Source organism: Vulpes lagopus, chromosome 13 (assembly GCF_018345385.1).
Source record: "Vulpes lagopus strain Blue_001 chromosome 13, ASM1834538v1, whole genome shotgun sequence".
Taxonomy (NCBI): domain Eukaryota; kingdom Metazoa; phylum Chordata; class Mammalia; order Carnivora; family Canidae; genus Vulpes; species Vulpes lagopus.
This window is the reverse complement of record NC_054836.1, coordinates 17,432,701-17,459,318: the sequence shown is the minus strand read 5'-3', so window position 1 is coordinate 17,459,318 and position 26,618 is coordinate 17,432,701. Positions and strand designations below refer to the sequence as shown.

The following is a 26,618-nucleotide window of genomic DNA, read 5'->3' as shown; positions in this document are numbered from 1 at the left end:
TTGAAATTATGGTAGTTATTAGATCTACTGCTAGATCTTATTTCTAAAAATGTACTATTTCTAAGTAATTGGTTTCCTTTGCAACCCTATACACATTATGTCTTAAAAGCAATATTCTGAGAAGGGACCTGTAGTTTTTAATGACTGCTAGAGAGGTCATAGCACAAGAAAATTTCAAAACCCGAGTAAGGCTAGTCTGTTTAGTGAATAGTTTGTTTTAGACTTGAATATAATTTTTAACCACTGACTCATTACTGAGAGGCATCGAGTCAGACTGCAGAGTCCTGATGTCATAAGGGGGGGCCGATGGTCACACAGTGGGACACTTGTCCATCCGCTTTCTCCATTTTCACAGCAGAAAGGCTTTGAATGGCAAGTTATGCTAACTAAAAACAACCCTCCCCCCTTCAAATAACTGCTTTAGAATACATTTGTTATTTCTGGAACTCCTCTTATTTGGAACCTAGCTGCTAATATGAAAAAATTAGGTAATCTCTAAGAATGTAACCCTGTTTGTTGGTATAAAAATCACAATGTCCAGTGGTAAGACAAAATTCTTAGCATATAAACATTAAATACTATTCCTCTTGCTGTTTTAGTGTTTCAGGGAGGATTCTGGTTAAGAAATACTGAGATTTATTATTATCTCTGTGAGTTTCCCAATCTGGAATTTGGTGTGGACAGCAAAAATATTGCTTAATTCTGCTGCATTTAGCACTGTGGTTAATAAAATTTAAGATTCTTTCAGTTAAATGATTTTTGCATCATCCTAGTGGGCATGGCTTTGTGAAGGTACTTTTGGACACAAGTAAGACTAATGAAAACATCAATATAGTTTTTAAAGAATACAATATGTAGGTGTAAAGTTAATAGCAAGTAACATAGAAAATGCTTTCTCAAGGGAGGGAGAGAAAAATCCCAATAGTATTTTAAGATTAAGACAACTTTCTAAATCTCGAAGTATACATATTTCAGATAATGAGATAATCTGCACTGTGACGGACTCGATGTTTGTGTCCCCCTCACCTCAAATTCTTCTTTGAAACCCATTCTTCAATTTGTTAGTATTCAGAAGTGGGGGCTTTGGGAGGTGATAAGGTCATGGGGGGAGAAGTCTCATGAATAGGGTTAGTGTCCTTATTAAAGAAGCCTCAGAGATCTCCCTTGTCCCTTCTGCCATGTAATGACAGAGCAAGAAGATGGTAGTCTGTGAACCAGGAAGCAGGCTCTTACCAGACACCCAATCTGTTGGCACCTTGATTTTTGACTTCTCAGCCTCTGGAACTGTAAGAAGTAACTTTCTGTTTTTTGATAAACCATATAGTCTCTGGTATTTTGTTACAGCAGCCTGAATGGACTATGCTCACTTAAAAATGAGAAGTTTAAAAAAAAAAATGAATAAAAGAAGTTTCAAATACAGTGTGGTTAAAATGGTGAAGTCATTTTTATTTCAGTACTTGACAAAATACCCCATAAAATTCAAAACTTCTACCATTATACAAAAATAGGTCTCTACAAGTGATAGTATCTGTCTTCATCACCAGTAGCAAATATATTAGGGCAGAAACATGTAATTCAGTAGCCTTATAAGAAAAGTGCTGGACACCTCAAGCTACACATTCAGCAGTATCATAATGCGCAAAAGTTTAATCTTTTCACCCATTCGATAAATACACAAGTCTTATAATTTAATCATTTAAATTAGCATTCCACAAATATACATGTAATTTAATGATTATTGTGCATGAATACATACACAATGCTAATATGTACAAATTCCAGTTTGTTTTCATGTGCTGGCAAGAGATTTGTATACAATCATAAGCTGTGTTCATATTGGTCCCGCTGAATATCCACAATACAAAAGCACAAAAGAACGGACTTACAAAAGGGATTTTGTTTAAAATCACTGATTCATGTTTCAAAGGATTATCTTCTCATGCCAGCATGAAACTGGGTTGAACCTATGAGAGAAAAACAAGACGTAAAATATTTTAAAATAAATTGCTGCCCTTTGCAGACTAATTAGAACAGGCATACCATGGTGATACTGCAAGTTTGTTTTTAGACTATTGCAATCAAGTGAATAATCAATACAGAGTCAAATTTTTGTTTTCCCATGCAAATAAAAATTATGTTTACACTATGCTATAGTCTATTAATTGTTTATGTAATAGCATTATGTCTAAAATTACAATATACATGCCTTTAACACTTTATTATTAAAAAGTGCTAATCATTATCTAAGCTTATGATCTTTTTGCTGGTAGAGGGTCTTGATGTTGAAGGCTGCTGACCATGTTGGTGGCTGCTGAAGACTAGGGTGGCTGTGGCAATTATTTCATATAAAATAAAAATGATATTTGCTGCGCCAATTGGCTCTTCCTTTCATGAACAATTTCTCTGTAGCATGTGATGCTGTTTGATACCATTTTACTCAGTTTAGAACTTTCAAAACTGGAATCAATCCTCTCAAACTCTATTTTATCAACTAAATTTATGTAATATTATAAATCCTTTGTTATCGTTTCAACAATCTTCACAGCATCTTCACTAAGAACAGATTCTATCTCAAGAGATCACTTTTTTTTTTTTTTTTGCTCTTCCATAAGCAACCCCTCAACCATTAAAAAGTTTCATCATAAGATTGCAGCAATTTAGTCCCATCTTCAGGCTCTACTTTTAGTTGTCCTACTATTTCCACCACAACTGCAGTTACTTCTGCCACAGAAGTCAATACTTCAAAGTCAGGCACCAGGTTTGAAATCAATTTCCAAACTCTTGTTCATGTTGATATTTTGACCTCTTCCCATGAATCACAAATGTTTTTACTGGCATCTAGAATGGTGAATCCTTTCCAGAAGGTTTTTGGTTTACTTTGCTCAGATCTGTCAGGGAAATCTCTATCTATGGGTGCTAGAACCTTACAAAATATACTTTATAAAGTATAAGACTTGAAAATCAAAATTACTCCTCGATCCATGGGCTGCAGAATGGATGTTGTGTTAGCAGGCACGTTGTAAACATTAATCCTGTTGTAAATCAGAGCCCTTGGGTGAGCAGGTGTATTATCAATGAACAGTAATATTCTGAAATCTTTTTTCCTGAACAGATCTCAACAATGGGCTTAAAATACTCAGTACACCATGTTGTAAAAAGATGTGGTGTTCTATCCAGATGTAACACAGGCAGAGCAGATTTACCGTAACTCTTATGGACTCTAGGATTTTTGAAATGGTAAATGAGCACCGGCTTCAACTTAAGTTACCAGCTGCATCAGTCCCCGAGAAGAGAGTCAGCCCATCCTCTGAGACTAGACACTGACTCTTCATTTCCAGCTATGACAGCCCTAGATGGCATCTTCTTCCAAAAGAAGGCTATACTGTCTACATTCAGCATCTATTATTAAGTGTAGCCACCTTCATGAATTATCTTAGCTACATGTTCTGGGTAACTCAGAGCTTCTACATCCGCACTTGTTGCTTCACCTTGCACTTTACGCTATGAAGACTTCTTTCCTTAAAATACATCAGCCAACTTCTGCTTGCTTCAAACTTTCTTCTACAGCTTCCTTAACTCTTTCAGCCTTTATAGAATTGAAGAGAGTTAGGGCCTTGCTCTGGATTAGACTTTGGAATAAGAGAATGTTGTGGTTGGTTTGATATTCTACCCAGACCACTAAAACTTTCTCCCTATCAGCAATAAGGCTGTTTGGCTTTCGTATCATTTGTATGTTCACTGGTGTAGCACTTTTAATTTCCTTCAAGAACTTATCTTTTGCATTTATAGCTTGGCTCTTTGGTGCAATCTTGGCTTTTGACTTGCCTTGCTCACTGATTTTTTTTTTTTAAAGATTTTATTTATTTATTCATGAGAGATACAGAGATAGAAGCACATAGGCAGAGGGAGAAACAGGCTCCTCACAGGGAGCCCAATGTGGGACTCGATCCCCAAACTGGGACCAGATCACGTCCTGAGCCAAAGGCAGACGTCCCACCGCTGAGCCACCCAGGCATCCCATTCCTCACTAAGCTTAATCATTTCTAGCTCTTGATTTTAATAAAGTGAGATGTGTGACTCTTTCATGTGAATACCTAGAGGCCATCGTAGGGTTATTAAACTGGTTTAATTTCAACATTGCTGTGTTTCAGGGAATAGGGAGACTCGAGGAGAGGAAAAGAGAGGCATGGCTAGCTGGTTGGTGGAACAGTCAGAACACATATATTTATTAAGTATGCTGTCTAATATGGGCACTGTTTGTGGTGCCTCCAATACAATTACAATACCAACATCAAAAATCACTGAGCACAGGTCTAATGAAAAAGTCTAAAACATTTGTGAGAGTTACCAAAATGTGACAGAGACATGAAAGTGAGCAAATGTTGTTGGAAAAATGGCACCAAGAGAGGTGCTCAGACACAGGGTTGCGATAAACCTTCAATTTGTAAAAAATGCTTATCTGCAGAGTGCAATAAAGTGAAGGACAATAAAAAACAAGGTATGTCTGTAGTGGTTTCAGATTAGTTTTCTACCTACACCAGATTAACTAGTTCATGAAGGGCAGAAGATTACTATTACCCTTCATTAAAAAAATGCTTTTTGGGGCCCCTAAGTGGCTCAGTTGGTTAGTAGCTTGGGTCTCTATCTTGATCTCAGGGTTGTGAGTTAAAGCCCTGCATGGGGTTCTGTGCTGGGCTGAAGAGCCTATTTTAAAAAAAATAACCAATAAAAAATGCTTTTTATTTTTCTAAAAACGTCTTATTCATACTTGAACTGACTTTTATTTTTTTAGATTTTAGATTTATTTGAAAGAGAGAGCATGTGCACATGAGTGGAGGCAGTAGAGGGAGTGAATCTTCACAGCAGACTCCCCGTTGAGCCCAAAGCCCAATGAGGGGCTTGATCTCATGACCCATGAGATCATGACCTGAGATGAAACCAAGAGTTAGATGCTCAACTGACCAAGCCACCTAGGCACCCCTGAGCTGATTTTTAGAAGAGGTTTTGAGTATGTATTTAAAAGTCACTGTGGCTCTATAGCAAAGTAAAACTAATGTTAAGATTCTCTTTGAAGTACCCAGCAGGTTGAATGTTCTATCCTATACCTCTTGCCTCTTGAAAAATCTTTTGGTCTTTAAAATCTGAGTCTTGTGAAATCTCAAATGCTCAAAACAAAATATAAACCAAACCAAACCATACCAGACAAAGTCCAGCTATGATAATAACAGTTTCATATGACTACAAGTTGCTTGGGTTAGGTGATTTCTTGTCTGAGGAGACAAACTCCTAAAAATAACCTGCTGGGGATCCCTGGGTGGCTCAGCGGTTTGGCGCTTGCTTTCAGCTCACGGCATGATCCTGGAGACCAGGATCTAGTCCCACGTTGGGCTCCCTGCATGGAGTCTGCTTCTCCCTCTGCCTGTGTCTCTGCCTCTCTTTCCCTCTCTCTGTATCTCATGAATAAATAAATTTAAAAAATCTTAAAAAAACCCAAACAACCCTGCTGTTAGTGCTATCTAGTTTGTGAGAATAGTAGGAAAAAAACGGTCTTTCACAAAAGTAAAAACAAAATATAAAAGTAGATTTTAAATTAATTTAAAGCACATTAAATTAAGAAGCACATAAATTAGTGTGCACATAAAGCACATAATTTAAGCACATAAATTAATCTAATGCACTTTAAATTAAGAAGATTCAAACCATTGAATCGAGTGAATTTGAAGGGAGATTGTCCCACAATGAATAAGGAATCCACACATCTATTAAGTACAAATTTTTTTGTGTTTTTGAACAGAGGGGAAAAAAGGTCATACTTATAAAGTCTTTTGAATGGAATAGGTTTCATGGATCATGCATAAAAAGCACCGGGTCCTAGTAGGGATAATGGCTGCATTAAATGCTTAAGATACTTGCTTCCTTCTCTCATCTCCCCACCCCTAATTTGCATGCCAACATATTACGGTTATTGACCAATGAACAATGTGGGGGTGAAGGGTGCTGACCTCTTACACAGTCAAAAATCCATGTACAACTTTTGACTTCCCCAAAACTTAATAGCCTACAGCTAAGAAAGCCTTATAGGTAACAGAGTCCATTAACACATATTTTTATATTATATCTTGTATTCTTACAATAAAGCTAGAGAAAAGAAAACAGTAAGAAAATCATAACACAAAATACATTTACAATACTGTAGTGTATTTAGTGAGAAAAGTCTGTATATAAGTGGCCCTGGTGCAGTTCAAACCTGTGTTGTTCAGGAGCATATACTTAGGAACACGTTCTCCAGCAGACTTGTAAGCCTCAGGACTTTGTACACTGGTGCCTGTTGTGCATTTCATCTAATCAATCCGAGTAGGAAATCTATTTTTTGTGGGAGTGAAATCTGAGGTGATAAATCATTTTTTGAGTTAAATTCCTAAGTCTAACCTGGTAACTCATGAACTAAACTCTAAGATTTGATTATCTAATGAGGAAGGTCAAAAAGTTTCAGAAAGAGAATGGAGAGCTCTGGGTTGGTCCAGCACTACGGGGCTGCTAATAATAATAATAATACATATGGTAAAGCTGAGAGTACCTGACTGTACAGTTCCAAGTCGTCTCTGTAGGGCTTCTAGCCGTGTGATATAATCTGTCAGGGCTCTGTCAGGGTCATAATTCTGAAGCTGAGAACATGCTAATGAACTCGGATTTAAATCAGCTGGAGGGCCTGGGTACCTATGAAATTAAAAATATGAACATGAAGCCAAATTATCCACAAAGCAAGTAATGTAACAACCTGCTTCCACCCTGCCCTCAGAAGATAAATCTGTAACTTGAGTTATGAACATAAACTGGCAAGAAGAGTCAGAATTCACATTTGAACGTTTCTGTACTGTGTGTCTTCGGTTGGTCCATAGGTAGCAAAGTATTTGGCTTTGCAGATATGTAGTTCTTGGTTTGACTATGAACTTCAGTTTTCTAATGTGCAAGGCTGAATGTGGATTAGAGATTCTGAATGTATATAACCCAGAATCAGAGAAGGCTCCAATAATCATTAATTATTGTTATAATTATGTTATTATGTAATATATCTAATATAAATATTAATGCCATCCCTATATTTTCCAGTGATCTTACTAAGAATCAGATACTTAATATTTTTAAATTATTAGGGTTAAAAACTGAAACTAGAGAGCAGAAATGGTAACTTTGCAATATTAGCATGTATGTGGCCATGCTAAAAATAGATGTGTATAATTTGTTAGTTCTTGTCTAGTGATAACACCTGATATGTTCTTCTAGATTCATAAGCATGTTCATAATCATTCTTTTCTTCACTTAGTTGGCTGACATGTCCTGTCAGCTCAGCATTTTGCCCCAGTAGTCTTTCAGTCAATGAGCCTCAATAAGTACTTGGGGACCTAAGCCTAGAAAAGCTAGGCTTAATCTGTACCCTCAAATGTCTGAGCTTGTGATGCGTAAGGCAAAAAAATTTCTAATAAACTCAAAGCAGCTATTAAATCGACATAAAAGTGGCCAATACAATGCTTGTTGCAAAAGTCCTCAAGAAACACTGTGTATGTACAAATGCATCTTATCCTGTAGACTTTAGAGGTTTGTTTTTTTTTTTTTTTCATAATCCCCTGAGACTGTTAATTGTAGTTAATACTTTTCCCAATATCTAACCACAGCATCTACCAAAAGAGATACCTGGTCAGTTCAGTTTCCTATATCCTTGGAAACCAGGTATAAATCCAAAAAGTACTTTTGATTCTGAGCCTTAGAACATATGCAACCCAAAGATACATCTAGTTATTTCGATTCAAAGGAGTCAAAGCCCTAACACTGTACTCCATTCTCTGTTAAAAATTAGTATATGTAACTACTCCAGGCATGCTTATCAAATTCTTACCTATTTTGAAAAGGTAAAGGAGACCTAGGATAGTCCAGCTCTGATCTTGATCGATATGTAGTGTGTCTTGGTTCTCCATAGAGCTCCAGCCCACCAGAAGAATGATAAAATGGGTCAGTCTTTTCAGCACCTAAAGTAGTCCAAAATGGACCACATTGTAAAGGAAAAAAAAATATTAAGCCCTTGAAAAATTTCTACAAAACAGATAAAGGCTCAAAGGACTATAATACTGTATTATACAACACTACCTCCTATTTATACTCAATTTCAGTTATTCTTTCTAAAGAAGAGAAAAAACAATAGAACTGTTAGTTTTCCTTTGAATATAAGTATTTCTGATAATCTGGAACTATACCTCAAAGAAAATAAACTATTTAATTGGAATATTTTCTTTTTAAAAGATCTCTTCCTAGTTATAATTAGAGGTGAAGTGAGGGGTATTTGAGTGTGTGTAGTTTGGGGAAAAAGATGATGTGGATAAAAAATATTACATCACACCATTCTACTTTTATTAGAAAAAACCTGAAATCAAGACTTGCTAACTTACAGCACAGAACTCCTTATGGTATAGATTTCAGCTGTTTCTGTGTAAGGATGCATATTTCAAGGCACTTTGTTTAGGATACCAAATATATTTCCTCTTTCTCTGCTTGGTTACTGGTAGAATATGTAAAGGTGGTTTAATACCAATACATAGCTGCATTAATACAGTTATGCTGTGTGCCTGAAACTCTGTATACTCCCCAGCTTCTGAGTTCATCCACATGCCTAAAATGTTGAAATTCGAATGTTTGTTTCCACTTTTAGTGTAGACAGAAGGAACCTTAACTGTTACCATTATATACAACCTATATGTAAACTCAGAAACATATATACTGCTAAATTGTGAAAACTTCAAACCATAAATTCCATAAAACTGAGTAACAGCAATCCTATCTGGAATCAGACTCTTACATGCAGTTCTTAAGGGGTGCTGGCTCTGCCACTTCCTACGGGGTAATCCGGGGGCAGACAAATGATTCCCATGCCTTAGATTTTCTTCTATAAAGTGAGAATAACAGTAGCTGTGCTTTTATCAAAGGATTGGGAGAATACATGAGAATACGTGGAAAAAGCAGGGCTTAGTACAGACTAAGTGGTCCATAAAAATCAGCTCTCTTTACTCTTTAAAAGAGCAAAGTCCCCAGCTCTGTTGGTATAGGGCTCTGGTCTTTGGACAACACAGGTCCCAGAACACATTATTTGGAACATATCACGCAAACAGTAATTTTGAGAGAATCATAAACACAAGAAATCCTATTTTGACTTCACCTGGATTCAGTCCAAAGCCTTCCCTGTTAATATTGATGGAACCAGAACTTGTGACTCGTTGCCATCGTCGAACCAAAAATTTCATTCTAAAAAAGATGCCAAGAAAAATTTCACAGCACATCTATAATGGAAAGAGTATAAATACACATATCCCACAAAATGAAGTCATACATTTGAATATGAACACAGAACAACTTTCAACACAGTCACATGACTGCCTAATCTAAAATCATGCAAATGTTCTCCGGTTTGTGGCAAAATAAACTGGAAGAGAATAGACTGGCTTCCCAAGATGCAGCAGAGGTCTCTTCTGTTGCCAGCAGTAGGTTCTGACTTCAGAAGTTTAGGACACAAAGAAATGAAGGGCAAAAACAGAAAAGAGAAAAGTGGATGGGCAAAGAAAGGATGAGAAATAATCTAAGAGAAAAGAATGGGGTGCATGGGAGATCCCTGGGTGGCTCAGCGGTCTAGTGCCTGCCTTCAGCCCGGGGCATGATCCTGGAGACCCGGGATCGAGTCCCATGTTGGGCTTCCTGCATGGAGCCTGCTTCTCCCTCTGCCTGTGTCTCTGCCTCTCTCTCTCTTTCTCTCTGTGTCCCTCATGTATAAATAAATAAAATCTTAAAAAAAATACTTAAAAAAAAAAAAAAGAATGGGGTGCCTGGGTGGCTCAGTTGGTTAAGCATTTGCCTTCATCTCAGGTCATGATCTCAGAGTCCTGGGGTTGGGCCCTGTTGGGTTCCCTGCTCAGCGGGGAGTCAGCTTCTCCCTCTTCCTGCCCCCTGTTCGTGTTCTCTCTCTCACTTTCTAACAAATAACATCTTTAAAAAAAAAAAAAAAAAAGAAAAAAGTATGGAGATTATCATGCAAATGAGATGGAACGAGAATAAACAGACCTTCACCCTGGCAGTGAGACTAAGCTGGGAAAGCTGGAAAATAAGTGTGGCCATGGGAGCAGGGCCAAAAAACAATAAGGCTTTAAAAGGAATGGGGGTAGGAGTGTTGCAGATCAGCTATAGTGAGGTGCTGCCTCCCCTACCCTGGCCCAAGGAACTTTCTGGAACACAAACTTTGATTTCTTAATTCCAATCAGTTGCAAAGCTCAGTTTTAGGAGGGTGAAAATACAATAAACATATAGGAGGGCAAAAAAGAGGGAGTTAGAATGCAGTCCTTTAATAGCAACTGGCTTTCATGGAACCTTCTCAAATTCTTCCAATAAAATTAATAACTAACTCCTGTGACCTGTCACTTAGTGTCTAAGTTATGAGCATACTGGTTTTTCCCACTAGGAAGTGAGCTGTCTTTAGGGATTTTGGTAAGGTTTGTATTTTTTCTTCATCAATAAGTGCATCTTCTAGCACTTAACCCTATACAGTGTACAAGGTAATGAAAGGAATGGAAGATAAGGAGAAACTGGAACCACCTGACAACAATGTGAAGGAGCAGAGGCAAGGAGGGTCTCAGACCATTAATAAAATAAAATGTGAGCTTCCTTTACAGAGCCCACATGGATGAGACTTGGGAGCCCTGGGTGATTGTCCTAGCTCTACCACTACTGGCTTTGCAATCCTTCTGTGTGCCTCAGTTTCCTCATCTGTGAGATGGTATTCTAAACTAGGTGATCTCAGACAGCCTCTAGTTAAAAAATTCTGTCATATTTTTCAAGGAAAAGACAGGTCAAGGATAAAGGACAAAACCCTCTGAAGACCTAAAATCATCAAATGTGATCTGACAGGAAGAACTTTAAAAACTAAAAATTCTTCTGAGACTGTCTGGTTCCTATATAAATAAAAGGGAGGGGAAGTATGAAGAAGCCCAGGGGCCTGAGTATATATCACCCAGGTGAGAGTTTGGACTCTCCAAACTCTGAGAGCGTTTGGTATGTATCACCTAGGTGAAGTCAGGACTCAGACTCCCTTCAGTGGGGAGTCCTGAGTGGCTCCATTTCAACCACAAACAGAATGAGTACCAGAGTTCCTAGCTTGGAACTACTAGAGGAAGAGTTACAAAAGCACTAGCATAGTCCAATGCCCTAAAGGCTAACCTTCGGTTTGGATGCAGATGTTAGGCCAGGGCTTTGTGTAGCTGAACCCCATGAGTGGGTTATTCTAGCAATGAAGAAAATGAATGTGTAGCCTAAGTAATTTTTCAAAAACATTTTTTTCCCTTTTGTGATTCCTTTTTTTTTATAGGTCTGAGCTAGTTCATGGCCTTATTCAGAGTTAAAAAATAAAACAAAACCAAAACACAATCCAGATGGGATGTGCCAGCTCTGAGTTACTAGCTACCTGCACCTGGGAAGCCCTTTTCATAGGATCTTCATGGTGCAATATAAGGCATCCCTGGCTACAAGAATGAAAGAAAGAAGTCGGCATGTTTTATTGATGATCAATGTCTCATACTACATGAATACAGAGCATACTAGGAAGAGAAAGGAGAGGATTAAAAATCTAAATCCTTTCAGATTCTATTAAAATGCATTTTATTTCCAACACTAGGCAATTACCTAGAAATTGCCATGGACACTCTGACCGCTGACCGAAACCTGGTGAAGCCCCTTGGACGATTGGTGATCACCTCTAGGTCTGTGAAGGCTGGCTGTCCCCCCATCCGGGCCAGCAGAGCCAGGGTGGCATCTTCACATTCCTGGAACCCACCCAGTAATAGCAGCAGGTATTTCTTCTGATAAATGAGAGCTTTCCGAAAACTTTCTGCCCTCAGGTATTTACCATAAATTCTCTATGTTAAAAAAAAAAAAGGGGAAGAACATAAAGACATTATTGAAAAGCCATTCAAATTGTTCTCTAGAGGAAGATAACATAGATTTTATTTTACAAAAGTACTAGTAGTGGAATGGCAGATATCCTACTACTGTTTTCCATTTGATCAGCAAAGTTGAAGGTAAAGATAAGCAACCTTAGATTTTACATTTCTGCCTCTTTAAAAAGACTAAAGTCCATGGAATGTGACTACAAACCTTATACTTAGGTTTGGGGTTTCATTTTGGAGTTTAGGCTCTATTCATCATATTCATTGCAAATATTTTTGTCATTCCATTATTATCTCAGTTTTTTCTCCTCTAACTGCGTAGAGCTACTTTTATTATAATGGTCGCTAATCTTTTTTTTCTTTAAAGTTTTCAATGTTAATGTTCTCTGTCTCTTCAAGAAGTATATATTTATGTTCACTCCATAGTTAAAAGAAATATTCCAAACACGTTTCTTTCTGTTTTGGATTTTATGTTAACGGATTAAAAGCTGTTTTAACTACAGTATTCATTATAGTCAGGAGAAAGGCAGTTCAGAGGGTTTACCACCTTACAGAACATGATGCTCTGGTATTGAATGTAGTAGAGCTTTTGTTGGCAGTAGAAATGAAACTTTCTGTTGGTCTTCAGGGATGAAATGGTGGGAAGCAGGACCGTGAGCTCACGGTGCTGCCAGTACGGCATGCCTTGCCACCAAGTTTTTGTGACCAGCTGGAGGCCTGCACTCATGACGCACATCGAATAGTGAGAGACCTAGAGGCAGCCTGAGCGCCACCTAAATTTCTTTACTCTGTTCAGTTAAGGTTAGTGAGAGATGAAACAAGGCAAGAGGACCAGCCTTGGTACATGTTTAGATGGAAGATGTCTCCTACCTTTATAGCGGCATGCTCTGAATCAGGGCTCAGGTTGTGAAGTAAAGTTTCATTTCTTAGTTCAGCTTTCAGTTTATACACTTCAGCTTCTGCTCTTTTCAAGGATTTTTGGAGAGTCAACTTTTCTCTGTTCCAGATTTCTTTTTCAGAAGCAATGATGGCTTCAATGCTGGCACCACCACTGAATGAAAACCTGGAAGACTGCAGAAACGAGAGCCCACTTACATGAGTTTTAGGAATAAGTCTCTGAAGAAAAATCTAAATAAACACATTAAAGGTATCCCCTATGGGATCTCAGCTTTCCAATCTCAGAGAGGGAGAGTTCAACAGCAATCTCAATTGATAGTAAAGAATATACATTAAGTATATGGTCCTTTGCTTAGTACATTAATTTTAAAACAAAATCTCTATGGAAGCATCACCCAAAAGACAGTGCTTAGATTTTTGCAGAGCTTTAAAATATAAAGTCTAGAGACTTAATAAATGGACCATCTGGGTTCAAATGTAGAGCCTAACCCTGAAACAGCGCCTTGGGGGAGTGCGGAAAAAAAACCCCAGCAGATACAGAGGGAAGTGGATCCATGCAGAAGCTCTGCGGATGTGTTATCCTGTATTTGTCTCAGGAGTCCTTTCTATCTTTATATTATATTCCTATCTTTATATTACAGAAGCTAGCAATTTATTTTGTAGTTTTTAACTGGAAAAAAATTTAAATAAACTGCTAGAATGGTTTATTAGACTGAAATAAATAACTGATAAAATTAACTGATGAGGAACAGTCAGAATTCACATTTGAACATTTCTTAACATGGACCCACTGGTGGTTCCTAGGTAGCAAAGTATCTGGCTTTGGAGATAAGCAGTTCTTGATTGGACTACAGACTTCAGTTTTCTCATGTGCAAGACTGAATGTGGATTAAAGATTCTGAATGTACAGAACCCAGGATCTGGCCCAGAGAAGGCCCCCAATATATGATATCTATTATTGTTATTATCATTATTATTGTCATCTCTCTACCATTTTTCAATGATCTTACTAAGAATCAGATATCTAATATTTTTATATTAGAGCTAAAAATTGAAACTAGAGAGTAGAAATTGTAACTCAGCAATATTTCTAACATGGTCACACTAAAATCAGACGTACATAATCTCTGCCAGCTCCTATCTGTCGATACCGCCTGATTTGTTCTTCTAGCTTCATAACTGTATTTCTCAAATCATTCTTTTCTTCTGTCAGTTGGCTGATATGTCCTGTCAGCTCAGCATTTTGTCTTAGCAGTCTTTCAGTCAACGAGCCACAAGAAGTACCAGGGGACACTAAACCAGGCTAGAAAGAGAAAATGGTACTAAGGTCGTGTAAGCACAAATGTTTATGAACAATGCACATCAACATGTGAGCAGACACTGAGAACACCAGATTTCATGATGAAGTGGTGCTTGAACTGAGTCTCCTGAGTCTGGAGAGTCTGCTTCTCCCTCTCCCTCTCCCTCTGCCCACCTCCTGCTCATGCTCTCTCAAATAAATAAATAAAATCTTAAAAAAAAATTCCTTTGCTAGCAGCGTGCGAAGTACAGTAAATTAGGGAAGATAGATCCTGGTGTCAGTTGGACACATCAGGAAGTCATTACAATAGTTTAGGTGAGAAATACTGGAAGCCTGAATAAAGGCAATGACTAAGGGCACGTGGGATATTTAGGAAGTAAAAGCACAGGACTTCATTACTACTAGGATACACAAGTGAGAGTGAAGGAAGGTAGTCTAGGGTGATTTCCAAATTCCCAAAGTGGGCTCTATCAGGACCAGAAACATGGGTTGGGGACAGAGGAGGAAAAAAAGAAGATGCTCAGTTTAGAATGTGTCTGTGAGGTTCCTAAGGGGTCACTATGAGGCACATTTCCCCAGAGAAAGAGTTCCTGTAGCTAATGGAAAATATAAATCTGGATCACAGGATAGAGGTATAGACTAGAACCACAGACCACTAGAAGATAGAGATCTAAGTGGTGAGATCTTTATCACATTTACTCATTGTAGCCCAAAACCCAGGGTAGTAACTGGCACATAACACATGCCTTATGTAAGTATTTGTTCAATAAATAGGTCTACTGAGAACTCAGGCTATGGGAATAAATGAGCTTTCACAGAGGAAAAAAAATGGATCAGGATAGGAGGAAGAGGAATTCATGAAGGTGACTGATGGAAGAAATATACTGAGAATATACGGTCATAAAATATACTGAGAATATACTGTCACAAAAGGTAAAAAAAGGAGAAGGTTTTTAAGATGAGAGAGGTCAAAAGTATCAAATGCTACAAAAAAGTTAAAAAGACAGGGAATGAAAAGATTCATCAGATTAGTCAACTATGAAGACAATGGTGGCATTCTGTGGGTGGTTTTGAAAGTGGTGAGATAAGCCAGACTTGATTATCATAATCTTGAAACTTAATTATCATAATACAATAAAATGCCACTATAGTTATTCAACAATGATAATGAAAATTAATTTCCCCTCAAATTTTCATTATTGTCTGTTAGGGAAGAACAAATATTAATATTTAAATTAAAAGACAAAATTAAAACTCTTTAGAAAATACAGTGCCAGTTTCAAATGATTCACATAGCTCCATTAAATCTTTGTTATTGATATCTTATAAAGAGTTTTTAAAAGTTTTACCTCTTCCCCTGGCTGGCTGGTTAATTTTTGCAGTTGTAAAATAATTCCATCAATATTTTCCTGAATCCAAATGAAGTCTTCATCATCTGCTGTTTCAAACTGTAGTCTTCAAGGAAAAAGACAAAAAGTCAAAACAGATCTTTCTCAATTAGTGGTGTTGACTAGCACAAACTTGACAGATCAGGTGACACTCTACTTTACTTGTTTTCTCCCTCACACTGAGTATTCATTTTCCAGGGCTTAAGGTGCTGAGATATTTGTTTATAGGCAGAGTTTTGTTAAAGAATACCATCTCCTAATGTGAACATGCAATAACTTTACAATTTCACTGTTCCCTGCCCCGTTGGCTAGCTATTACTGAGGGGTAGGTTTTACCCAGCTTGTGTAGAAGAATGCCATCTTTAAGGGTCAAGAGAAAAAAAAAAAAATCTAACCTATTGGAGGCTTTCTGGGCCAGATGCTGTAGTTTTGAAGCCACACATTGAAGCTTTTGTCTGATCATTTCTAATTCATGATTACAGCCAGTTCCTCCTTCATTCATTTCAATCAGTTTAAGATAGCTTGATTCCTTTGTCTCTCCTTCTATTTTCTGTTGAAGAACCCAATTTCTAGTTCGATCACTGGTTAAACTCCATGTAGTTGGCTAGCAATTTTCAACAGAAAAAGAAAAAGCAGTAAGTATCAATGAACAGCGAATCAACACAATTATGGTTTATACTCCAAATAAGCTTCTATGAATCTCCTTCTTAAATAATTTGTTCATAACTATTTAAGTAATTCAATCCAATAGCAGAAGTGTATGTTCAAAGGGCTGTAGTGCTATCTCAAAAAACATTTTAATACAGTGTCAGTTTACCTCATTAAGATTCTGATAGAGAATTCTTCTACTTTCTCGTTTTTCTTCTCGTTCTAGTTCTTGCTTCTGGAATTCCTGCATAATTCCCTGTAGTCGCTTTCCTTCAAGGTCTAACTTATAAACTTGTTGCCTTTTCTCTTCCAGCTGGCGCTGAAGATCTTCTACTTTGGACTGGAGCTCATGCATTTTTTTCTGTCCTTCAGTGTTGGCCTCTTGTTCTGTCTGCAACGTCTTCCTGTGAACCTGCCTATCCTTTTCCATCTGCTGTCTTGTTTGCAAAGAATCCAGTTTATATTTCTCAGTCTCATTTAACAATTCTACTATGCGACTGTGCTTCTCCTCTAGCTGTTTCTGTAGCTCTTTAAGGAGGTCCTCAGAGGGTAGGGAAGGCCGAGGCTGCCCACTATCATCACTGCTCTGCAGCTGAGCATGCAATTCCCGCTCCCTATCCAGGGTACTACTCATTTCCTGTATTCGAACTTTCTCAGATTCAAGAAGTACTTGAAGCTCTAAGTTTCGACCTCGTTCTTCTGATAACTGGGCATCATGTAGCACTCTTTGTGATTCTATTTTCTCCTGTGATTCATTTAGTAGTTGTTTCTGTTGCTCCAACAGTAGATTTAGCTGGATATTCCTTTGTTTCTGACCCTCAAGTGAAAATTTCAAATCCTTATAGGAGAAAGTTGAATTTAAGAATTTGTTAATATTATTAAAAGTCCTTTGTCAGTATAATTATACTTTATTAATATTAAGATGGTAGTATTTGGTAATAGAACTGGTTATCCAGTTTATGAACTTAAATTTTCAGTGGTTAGAGCATAATTATTTGGACAGCCAGATGATTTTCATCAAAGAATAAAAAAAAAAAAAAGAATATAAACAAAAGACAGGTAAGCTAAATAATACTTTCTCTCCAAATATTAATCATATTTAGTCAAGGAATATGAGGCAGTGTATATTCTTTCTAAAAACAATACCCTTTAAAAATACAAATATTTCCAATATAGTGTGATATGAATTCCTGAAAAGCCTCATGTTGTCCAATGTCACACACTGAAAATAATATGGCTTATGGGGAAAGCAGGTTTAGGGACAAACTACTCAAAACTTACACAAATTTGTAATGATAAAAAACAGTAATCAGTACCCAAGGGGATATCACGTTCCTTAGGTAAAGAGCTTACTATGCTAGGAGGCTACCAAGATGGACATTCAAAAAACCCCAGCAAAACAAAAGTAATAGGGCAGAAATGTCAGCTATGTAGTTTTTTAGCATACAGCTAGTGAGTACCATGTATGGACGGAAGTGGGCACTGTATGTGCAGTACAACCTGCCCTGAGCTGTGAGCTATGCAAAGCTAGGGTGGGCCTCTTTCGAAGACATTTCAGAGTGATAGGACTCATTTTAAATTTTTAAAAATATGGTAGTAAGGGCTCCTGCTGCCAGAGAGGTGTCACTATTCCCTATCCCTAGGGGAAAACAGGAACTAAAACTACTCTGCATTAAACTGAAATGGATGACCCCCCCACCCATCAAATTGTATATGCACAGAACTCAAATTCCCAAAACACACATTGTAGCAGAATAGTCTGTACACACTCCTGTATATAGCACAGCAAAAATGCACCCCACTATTAGCACTTCCTATAGACAACAGAACAGTCTTTCATAGTGGTGAACAACTTACTGACCTCATAAGGAATCTAACATGTCTAAAATCTGATGTTTTAGAAAGAGGAAAGGTCTCCAGACTCTCTCTTCCTCTGTTGTTCCAGATTTTCCACAGGCATTTAAAGAAAAAGATAACAATACCTCAAGTTCTTCTTTATCCCGCTCTTCATTGCGTCCCAGTTTGGCTTTTTCTTTCTCCAAAGCCCACTGGAGCTCTCTGGATTTTTTCTGTTCACTTGCTAATGTGTCATTAAGCAAATGTACTTCATCGGTTTTATCTTTAACTTCCAACCTAAATCAGAGACAATGAACTTTAATAAAATTACTTTGACCAAGTTTATATTGAGAGAAAGAGACAGCTTCCACTAAACAGTGGAAGCATATTATAAACTAGCTAACAGGAAAATATAAGCCATGTACAGATTAAAGATTTTTGACTATGGTTTACTTCAAATTAACTGTTTCTAGTAATGCAACTATTAACTATTATTTAGCACTGTAAATAATTTATTTTTACAAATAACATTAATAAATTTTCCTTTGTCTTTTACTGAAAATGGGTATCACCATCATTCAAAATAAAGAATGACTGTCCTTGTAATGTGTTCTTGGCAAGCAAAATATCTCATTATTTACACCAACAATTTACAAGCATTTTAAAACATTTTGTTTTTATTTATTTATTTATTTATTTATTTATTTATTTATTTATTTATTTATTTATGATAGTCACAGAGAGAGAGAGAGAGGCAGAGACACAGGCAGAGGGAGAAGCAGGCTCCATGCACCGGGAGCCTGACGTGGGATTCGATCCCGGGTCTCCAGGATCGCGCCCTGGGCCAAAGGCAGGCGCCAAACCGCTGCGCCACCCAGGGATCCCAACATTTTGTACGTAGTAGGTAAATGAACCACAAATTCTATCGAGATCACAAATATCAAATTGCTTGATGGTAAAACAGAAGTCAAAATTATGTATCTTATACAACAGTAAGTCTTCAACAGAACTGAACTCACAGCAGGGAATATGCCAATACCTAGTTATGAATTTATTATTTGGAAAAATTTGGAGTTTTTCCTCACCACTGTGGTTTTTCCTATAAATAACAAAGTTTCAGGTTATTTACACATTATGTATAATGTTATGCTTTTATAAGACCTGCACAATGTCTATGACAAAATTAATCCAACTCCTTCACTGATCCAGGCTTATAATAAGGAAGCCTGACACACCTGAACGCCTCTAATTCCTTCAGGTGCTTATGTTGTGCCTTGAGTGTTGTTTCTAGTTCCAGTTTAGTTTGTGCAAGTTCACTCTTCAGTTCAGCAACCACCATTTTCTCAGAACTCAGCTGTTCCTGCAGTTCTGCTGCTCTGTCCTTAATGCTACTGAGCTCAACCTGCATCTCCAGCATCTGAGACTGCTTCTGCTGCATCGTATACTCCAAGAGTTCTAAATGGAAAAGTATGAATACTTGAATTATGACCTGGCAACTCATATTTGGTTTATAAATATTTTATTGAGAACTGATTTTTAATTTAGGAGATTACTGCAAAGCAAATGTGAAAAGATTACAGTCCCAAAGTTGGCAATATTAATACGTATCATGAATACTTTTTCTCATAGTACTAATGGTCAAGATTTCAGAACTATAAATACATAAGGATGATAACAGTTTAACAGAATATATCAATACAAGATGTGAAATAAAAGAATATTCAGGTGTTTATAAGTTGTATACATAAAAATGTGTATTTGCTCATGTAGAATTTAATAGTTTATACTAAAAAATGCCAATGTTGATAGCCACACAAAGCACTTGCAAGAGTTTAGCATGTAACCAGCACTAGAGTGATCAGCACGGCTTGCTGGTTTTGTTTAGCTCCCTACACACACAGTCCCTAGGAACTTTACTGTCATAGAAGTTTAGATCAGTTTATTCTTTAAGCGCCAACCAAAGCCCTGCTACAGGTCTGTTACAATGAAAACAAATGAAAATATTTAAACTTCTAAGTACAATAAATGAAAAAAATGTTACAAAATATGCATTAGGATCTCATTTGCAAAAAACATAAATTGTATACTACAGCATTAACAAAGGTCTGCAGACAGATGTATTTACCTGGGTGAGGGTGATTTTTCCTCTACTTTTTTGTTTTTCCATTCTACCTTAATGTATTTTCAACTGAAAAAATTTTTATCAAAGTTCATTGCTTTATATTACAATTCATATTACTGATGTTAGGAGGCAGGAATAACATTGGTTTTAGAAAATAGTCAATCTAGTTTTAAGCTTTTGTTTTTTTTAGATTTATTTATTTTAGAGAGAGAGAGAGAGAGAGAGAGCGCACAAACATAAAGGGCAGAGGGAGAAGGAGAGAATCCCAAGCAGATTGCCCTGAGTGCAGAACCTGACATGGTGCTCGATCTCAGGACCTTCAGATCACAACCTGAGTTGAAACCAAGAGATGGATACATAGCTGACTTTGCCACTCAGGTGCCCCTATTAGTTTAAACTTTTAAAACTATTTCTTAGAAGAAGCTAAGGATCTACAAATATAAATATGTACCTACATATTAAGTTTTCCATGGGGTTCTATTTAACTTAAATAATAATAAAGTAAAATAATACTAATCAATTCTCTAAAAATAATCTTATATTTATATATTTGTGATCTGATGAAAATGAGACTGTACTTTAATTCCTACTGATTTCCATTTGCAACTTAATTTACTATAACAGACATCCCTACAAAAAAGTAGGGAAAGTACATGAACAAGCATACCACAAAAGCAAAAATCCAGCTAGTTTATAATTAGTTTGGCATTACAAAATAAAAGTGAAATATTCTGTGACTCAGCAATTCTACCCCTGGGGTATATATACCCAGAAAACTCATGTATGTATGCAGCATGTGCAGAATAGCATAGGTTGTAAGAGCTAAAAATAAATAAATTAATTAATTAATTAAAAAAAAAGAAACAATCTAAATATTCAATCACAGAATGGATATATAAATTGTGGAAATTCTACACAGTAACAAAAACAAACTGGAGATAAATGCAGTAACTTAGAAAAATATTATAGAGACGTAAAAGAAGCAAGATAAAACATATATAGAATAATAAAGTTCAAAAGCAGGAAAACTGTAAAAGCTTATATGGTTTAGGAATATACAAATAAAACTAAAGAAAAATCAGGATAATAGTTACCTCTACGTTACTACAGAGGAGTGTGTTTGGGAAGGAGCCTCTGAGGTACTTGACATGGGTGAAGTTTCCATAGATATTCATTTAAAGATTTGTTATTCTATATATTTTTGCATCTTGCACTTTTCTTTATGTATATTATAGTTTACAAATAATCCATAAGAAAAGGATTAAAAAAGAAAGTTACTCTCATTGTGGATTTCTTTTTCTTTTAGATAGTTAACAAAGAACTTCAAAACAAAAAAGGGTAATGAAAAAAAGAAAGGTAATGAACTTAATGGGCTTGTTTTAAACACCCTGATCAAAGCAATGGCTGTTCTTTTTAAATTAAACATATTCGTTTAAAAGCCAATTGGACAATCTCTTAATTCCCAGAGTAATTAATGTAGATTATTTCCATGATATCAGAATAAGAAGAAAATGTGACTATAAGGAAATGTGTTTTTAAATGAGTAACAATACGAAGAAGGGAAACAGTGAAATATTTCAACCTATTTGCTGCTACCATGTGAACTTGACATACAGCATACCTTGGTTTGGTTGATCATTCTCTTGTTCTCTTTTCAGAGTCATTTTCCTACCATTCATCTGAGCATGCAGTGCTTGAATTTCAGATAACAAACTCCTTCTATCTGCTTTCTGGAGGCATTCCATAGCTGCTTGATATTCAATACTCTACAATAACGCAAAATAAAAAAATCAAGTGAAGAAGAGTGTCGTAAAGACAGTAATATTAACAACCAGGAAGTCTGGGGAAAAAAATGGAACACATGCTAAAATTTTGGAAAGACACTAATTTTCACTTCCTGTTCATTAGGAACAGGAACTTTTAAATTATTCATTAAACAGTTCATTAAAATGAACTCAAACAGTTCATTAGCAACTTTTTAATTATTAATCTTCACATATACTTTGAAAAACTTCAAACATAAAATAAGAATAATAACAAACACTCATGTACATAGCTTACAAAATAGCACCTGTACAGCTAAAGCCCTCTCTATACAACTCCCTGAGCACTTCCTCTGCAGCACCTGCTTCAGAAATACTAAAATTCTAAGTCTGGTGTTATTTTCATGCACTCTATATATTATGTACACAAATGTATCCTCAGCAATATACAGTATAGTTTTGCATGTTTTAAAATTTTATATAAATGGCATCATATGGTATATTCACCTTTGCATGATTTGCTTTTCACTTACGGAATTTAAGTGAATTTCATCATGTTGCTGAACCATCTGGGTTGACACACATAGCTCTATTTCACAATCATTTTCAATGTTATATAGTATTTGATAGTATGAAGTATACAGTACAGCTTGAATATCTTTTCATATATTTATTGGATATATTTTTGGGCACATATATATAGAATTTGTCCATTTTTCCAGAGGTTGTTTTATTCTCATTGGATATCTGGTCAGTGGTTTCCTTTTCTTACGATGTCTTTGTATGATTTAAGAATCAGAGCAATAGGGATCCCTGGGTGGCACAGCGGTTTAGCGCCTGCCTTTGCCCGAGGGTGCGATCCTGGAGACCCAGGATCGAATCCCACGTCAGGCTCCCGGTGCATGGAGCCTGCTTCTCCCTCTGCCTATGTCTCTGCCTCTCTGACTATCATAAATTAAAAAAAAAAAAAAATAAGAATCAGAGCAATAATGGGTTGCCTGGGTGGCTCAGTCAGTTAAGTAGCCGACTCTTGATTTTGCTTGAGATCATGATCTCAGGGTCTCGAGACTGAGCTACTTGTCAGGCTCCACGTTCAGCAGGGAGTCTGCTTCAGACTCTCTCTCCCTGCCCTTCCCTCTGCTCTTATGTGATTTTTTTCTCCTCTTTCTTAAATAAATAAATCTTAAAAAAAAAAAAATCAGAGCAACACTGGCCTCATAGAATGGGCTGGGAAGTGTTCCCTTCTCTCCTTAATTTTAAAAGAGTTTGTAAAGGACTGGTATCAATTCCTTAATCATTTGGTAGAATTCATCAGTGAAGCCATCTGATCGATCATAGGCTTTTCTTGTGTGAGATATTTTAAAATTACTAATTTAACTCTTTGTGATGAGTCTATTTAGAGTTTCTATTTTCTGAGTAAGTTTTGATAGTTTGTATATTTTTAAGAAATGTGTTCATTTAATGCTATGAAAGTAATTATTTTTAAAAATTACATTTTGTTAAGAAATTAGATTTTTACATTTTGATCTTATATCCAGCAGCATTACCAAACTTACTTATTAATTCTAAAATTATATGTGTATACATTCTTTTTAGTTTTCTATGTAAGTGGATGGGTTTTCTCACCCCTCACCCTATCTATCTTATTTTTCTTGCTTTGCTTTGTTAGCTAGATCTTTAGGACAAGGTTGAAGAAGCTAGTCAAGTTAAGAATATTTTTAATATTTAACTATCAGATATAATGGTTATTTTAGGTTTCTTTATTTTTAAGATTTTATTTATTTATTCATGACAGAGAGAGAGAGAGAGAGAGAGAGAGAGAGAGAGAGGCAGAGACACAGGCAGAGGGAGAAGCAGGCTCCATGCACCGGAGCCTGACGTGGGATTCGATCCCGGGTCTCCAGGATCGCGCCCTGGGCCAAAGGCAGGCGCCAAACCGCTGCGCCACCCAGGGATCCCAACATTTTGTACGTAGTAGGTAAATGAACCACAAATTCTATCGAGATCACAAATATCAAATTGCTTGATGGTAAAACAGAAGTCAAAATTATGTATCTTATACAACAGTAAGTCTTCAACAGAACTGAACTCACAGCAGGGAATATGCCAATACCTAGTTATGAATTTATTATTTGGAAAAATTTGGAGTTTTTCCTCACCACTGTGGTTTTTCCTATAAATAACAAAGTTTCAGGTTATTTACACATTATGTATAATGTTATGCTTTTATAAGACCTGCACAATGTCTATGACAAAATTAATCCAACTCCTTCACTGATCCAGGCTTATAATAAGGAAGCCTGACACACCTGAACGCCTCTAATTCCTTCAGGTGCTTATGTTGTGCCTTGAGTGTTGTTTCTAGTTCCAGTTTAGTTTGTGCAAGTTCACTCTTCAGTTCAGCAACCACCATTTTCTCAGAACTCAGCTGTTCCTGCAGTTCTGCTGCTCTGTCCTTAATGCTACTGAGCTCAACCTGCATCTCCAGCATCTGAGACTGCTTCTGCTGCATCGTATACTCCAAGAGTTCTAAATGGAAAAGTATGAATACTTGAATTATGACCTGGCAACTCATATTTGGTTTATAAATATTTTATTGAGAACTGATTTTTAATTTAGGAGATTACCGCAAAGCAAATGTGAAAAGATTACAGTCCCAAAGTTGGCAATATTAATACGTATCATGAATACTTTTTCTCATAGTACTAATGGTCAAGATTTCAGAACTATAAATACATAAGGATGATAACAGTTTAACAGAATATATCAATACAAGATGTGAAATAAAAGAATATTCAGGTGTTTATAAGTTGTATACATAAAAATGTGTATTTGCTCATGTAGAATTTAATAGTTTATACTAAAAAATGCCAATGTTGATAGCCACACAAAGCACTTGCAAGAGTTTAGCATGTAACCAGCACTAGAGTGATCAGCACGGCTTGCTGGTTTTGTTTAGCTCCCTACACACACAGTCCCTAGGAACTTTACTGTCATAGAAGTTTAGATCAGTTTATTCTTTAAGCGCCAACCAAAGCCCTGCTACAGGTCTGTTACAATGAAAACAAATGAAAATATTTAAACTTCTAAGTACAATAAATGAAAAAAATGTTACAAAATATGCACTAGGATCTCATTTGCAAAAAACATAAATTGTATACTACAGCATTAACAAAGGTCTGCAGATAGATGTATTTACCTGGGTGAGGGTGATTTTTCCTCTACTTTTTTGTTTTTCCATTCTACCTTAATGTATTTTCAACTGAAAAAATTTTTATCAAAGTTCATTGCTTTATATTACAATTCATATTACTGATGTTAGGAGGCAGGAATAACATTGGTTTTAGAAAATAGTCAATCTAGTTTTAAGCTTTTGTTTTTTTTTAGATTTATTTATTTTAGAGAGAGAGAGAGAGAGAGAGAGAGCGCACAAACATAAAGGGCAGAGGGAGAAGGAGAGAATCCCAAGCAGATTGCCCTGAGTGCAGAACCTGACATGGTGCTCGATCTCAGGACCTTCAGATCACAACCTGAGTTGAAACCAAGAGATGGATGCATAGCTGACTTTGCCACTCAGGTGCCCCTATTAGTTTAAACTTTTAAAACTATTTCTTAGAAGAAGCTAAGGATCTACAAATATAAATATGTACCTACATATTAAGTTTTCCATGGGGTTCTATTTAACTTAAATAATAATAAAGTAAAATAATACTAATCAATTCTCTAAAAATAATCTTATATTTATATATTTGTGATCTGATGAAAATGAGACTGTACTTTAATTCCTACTGATTTCCATTTGCAACTTAATTTACTATAACAGACATCCCTACAAAAAAGTAGGGAAAGTACATGAACAAGCATACCACAAAAGCAAAAATCCAGCTAGTTTATAATTAGTTTGGCATTACAAAATAAAAGTGAAATATTCTGTGACTCAGCAATTCTACCCCTGGGGTATATATACCCAGAAAACTCATGTATGTATGCAGCATGTGCAGAATAGCATAGGTTGTAAGAGCTAAAAATAAATAAATTAATTAATTAATTAAAAAAAAAGAAACAATCTAAATATTCAATCACAGAATGGATATATAAATTGTGGAAATTCTACACAGTAACAAAAACAAACTGGAGATAAATGCAGTAACTTAGAAAAATATTATAGAGACGTAAAAGAAGCAAGATAAAACATATATAGAATAATAAAGTTCAAAAGCAGGAAAACTGTAAAAGCTTATATGGTTTAGGAATATACAAATAAAACTAAAGAAAAATCAGGATAATAGTTACCTCTACGTTACTACAGAGGAGTGTGTTTGGGAAGGAGCCTCTGAGGTACTTGGCATGGGTGAAGTTTCCATAGATATTCATTTAAAGATTTGTTATTCTATATATTTTTGCATCTTGCACTTTTCTTTATGTATATTATAGTTTACAAATAATCCATAAGAAAAGGATTAAAAAAGAAATAGTTACTCTCATTGTGGATTTCTTTTTCTTTTAGATAGTTAACAAAGAACTTCAAAACAAAAAAGGGTAATGAAAAAAAGAAAGGTAATGAACTTAATGGGCTTGTTTTAAACACCCTGATCAAAGCAATGGCTGTTCTTTTTAAATTAAATATATTCGTTTAAAAGCCAATTGGACAATCTCTTAATTCCCAGAGTAATTAATGTAGATTATTTC

The 26,618-nt window shown here is 36.2% G+C and overlaps 1 protein-coding gene across 9 annotated transcripts in view; it reads right to left on the bottom strand.

Moving 5' to 3' along the window:
• Positions 1-1,425: 1,425 nt before the first annotated feature.
• AKAP9 (A-kinase anchoring protein 9) overlaps positions 1,426-26,618 on the bottom strand; it is a 157,312-nt gene continuing 132,119 nt past the window's right edge. For 3 of the 9 annotated variants that reach the window (XM_041728305.1, XM_041728306.1, XM_041728304.1), the window contains one exon: positions 23,901-24,458. In XM_041728305.1, coding sequence (XP_041584239.1) covers positions 24,187-24,458 — 272 coding nt within the window. In that variant the 3' untranslated portion in view covers positions 23,901-24,186. Of the gene's footprint in view, positions 1,965-6,577; positions 6,718-7,894; positions 8,025-9,205; positions 9,292-11,712; positions 11,946-12,845; positions 13,047-13,992; positions 14,176-15,521; positions 15,628-15,955; positions 16,165-16,377; positions 17,047-18,190; positions 18,342-23,898; positions 24,459-26,618 lie in introns of those variants that run through there. The other 6 variants (XM_041728303.1, XM_041728302.1, XM_041728307.1 and 3 more) reach the window with 3 other exon arrangements.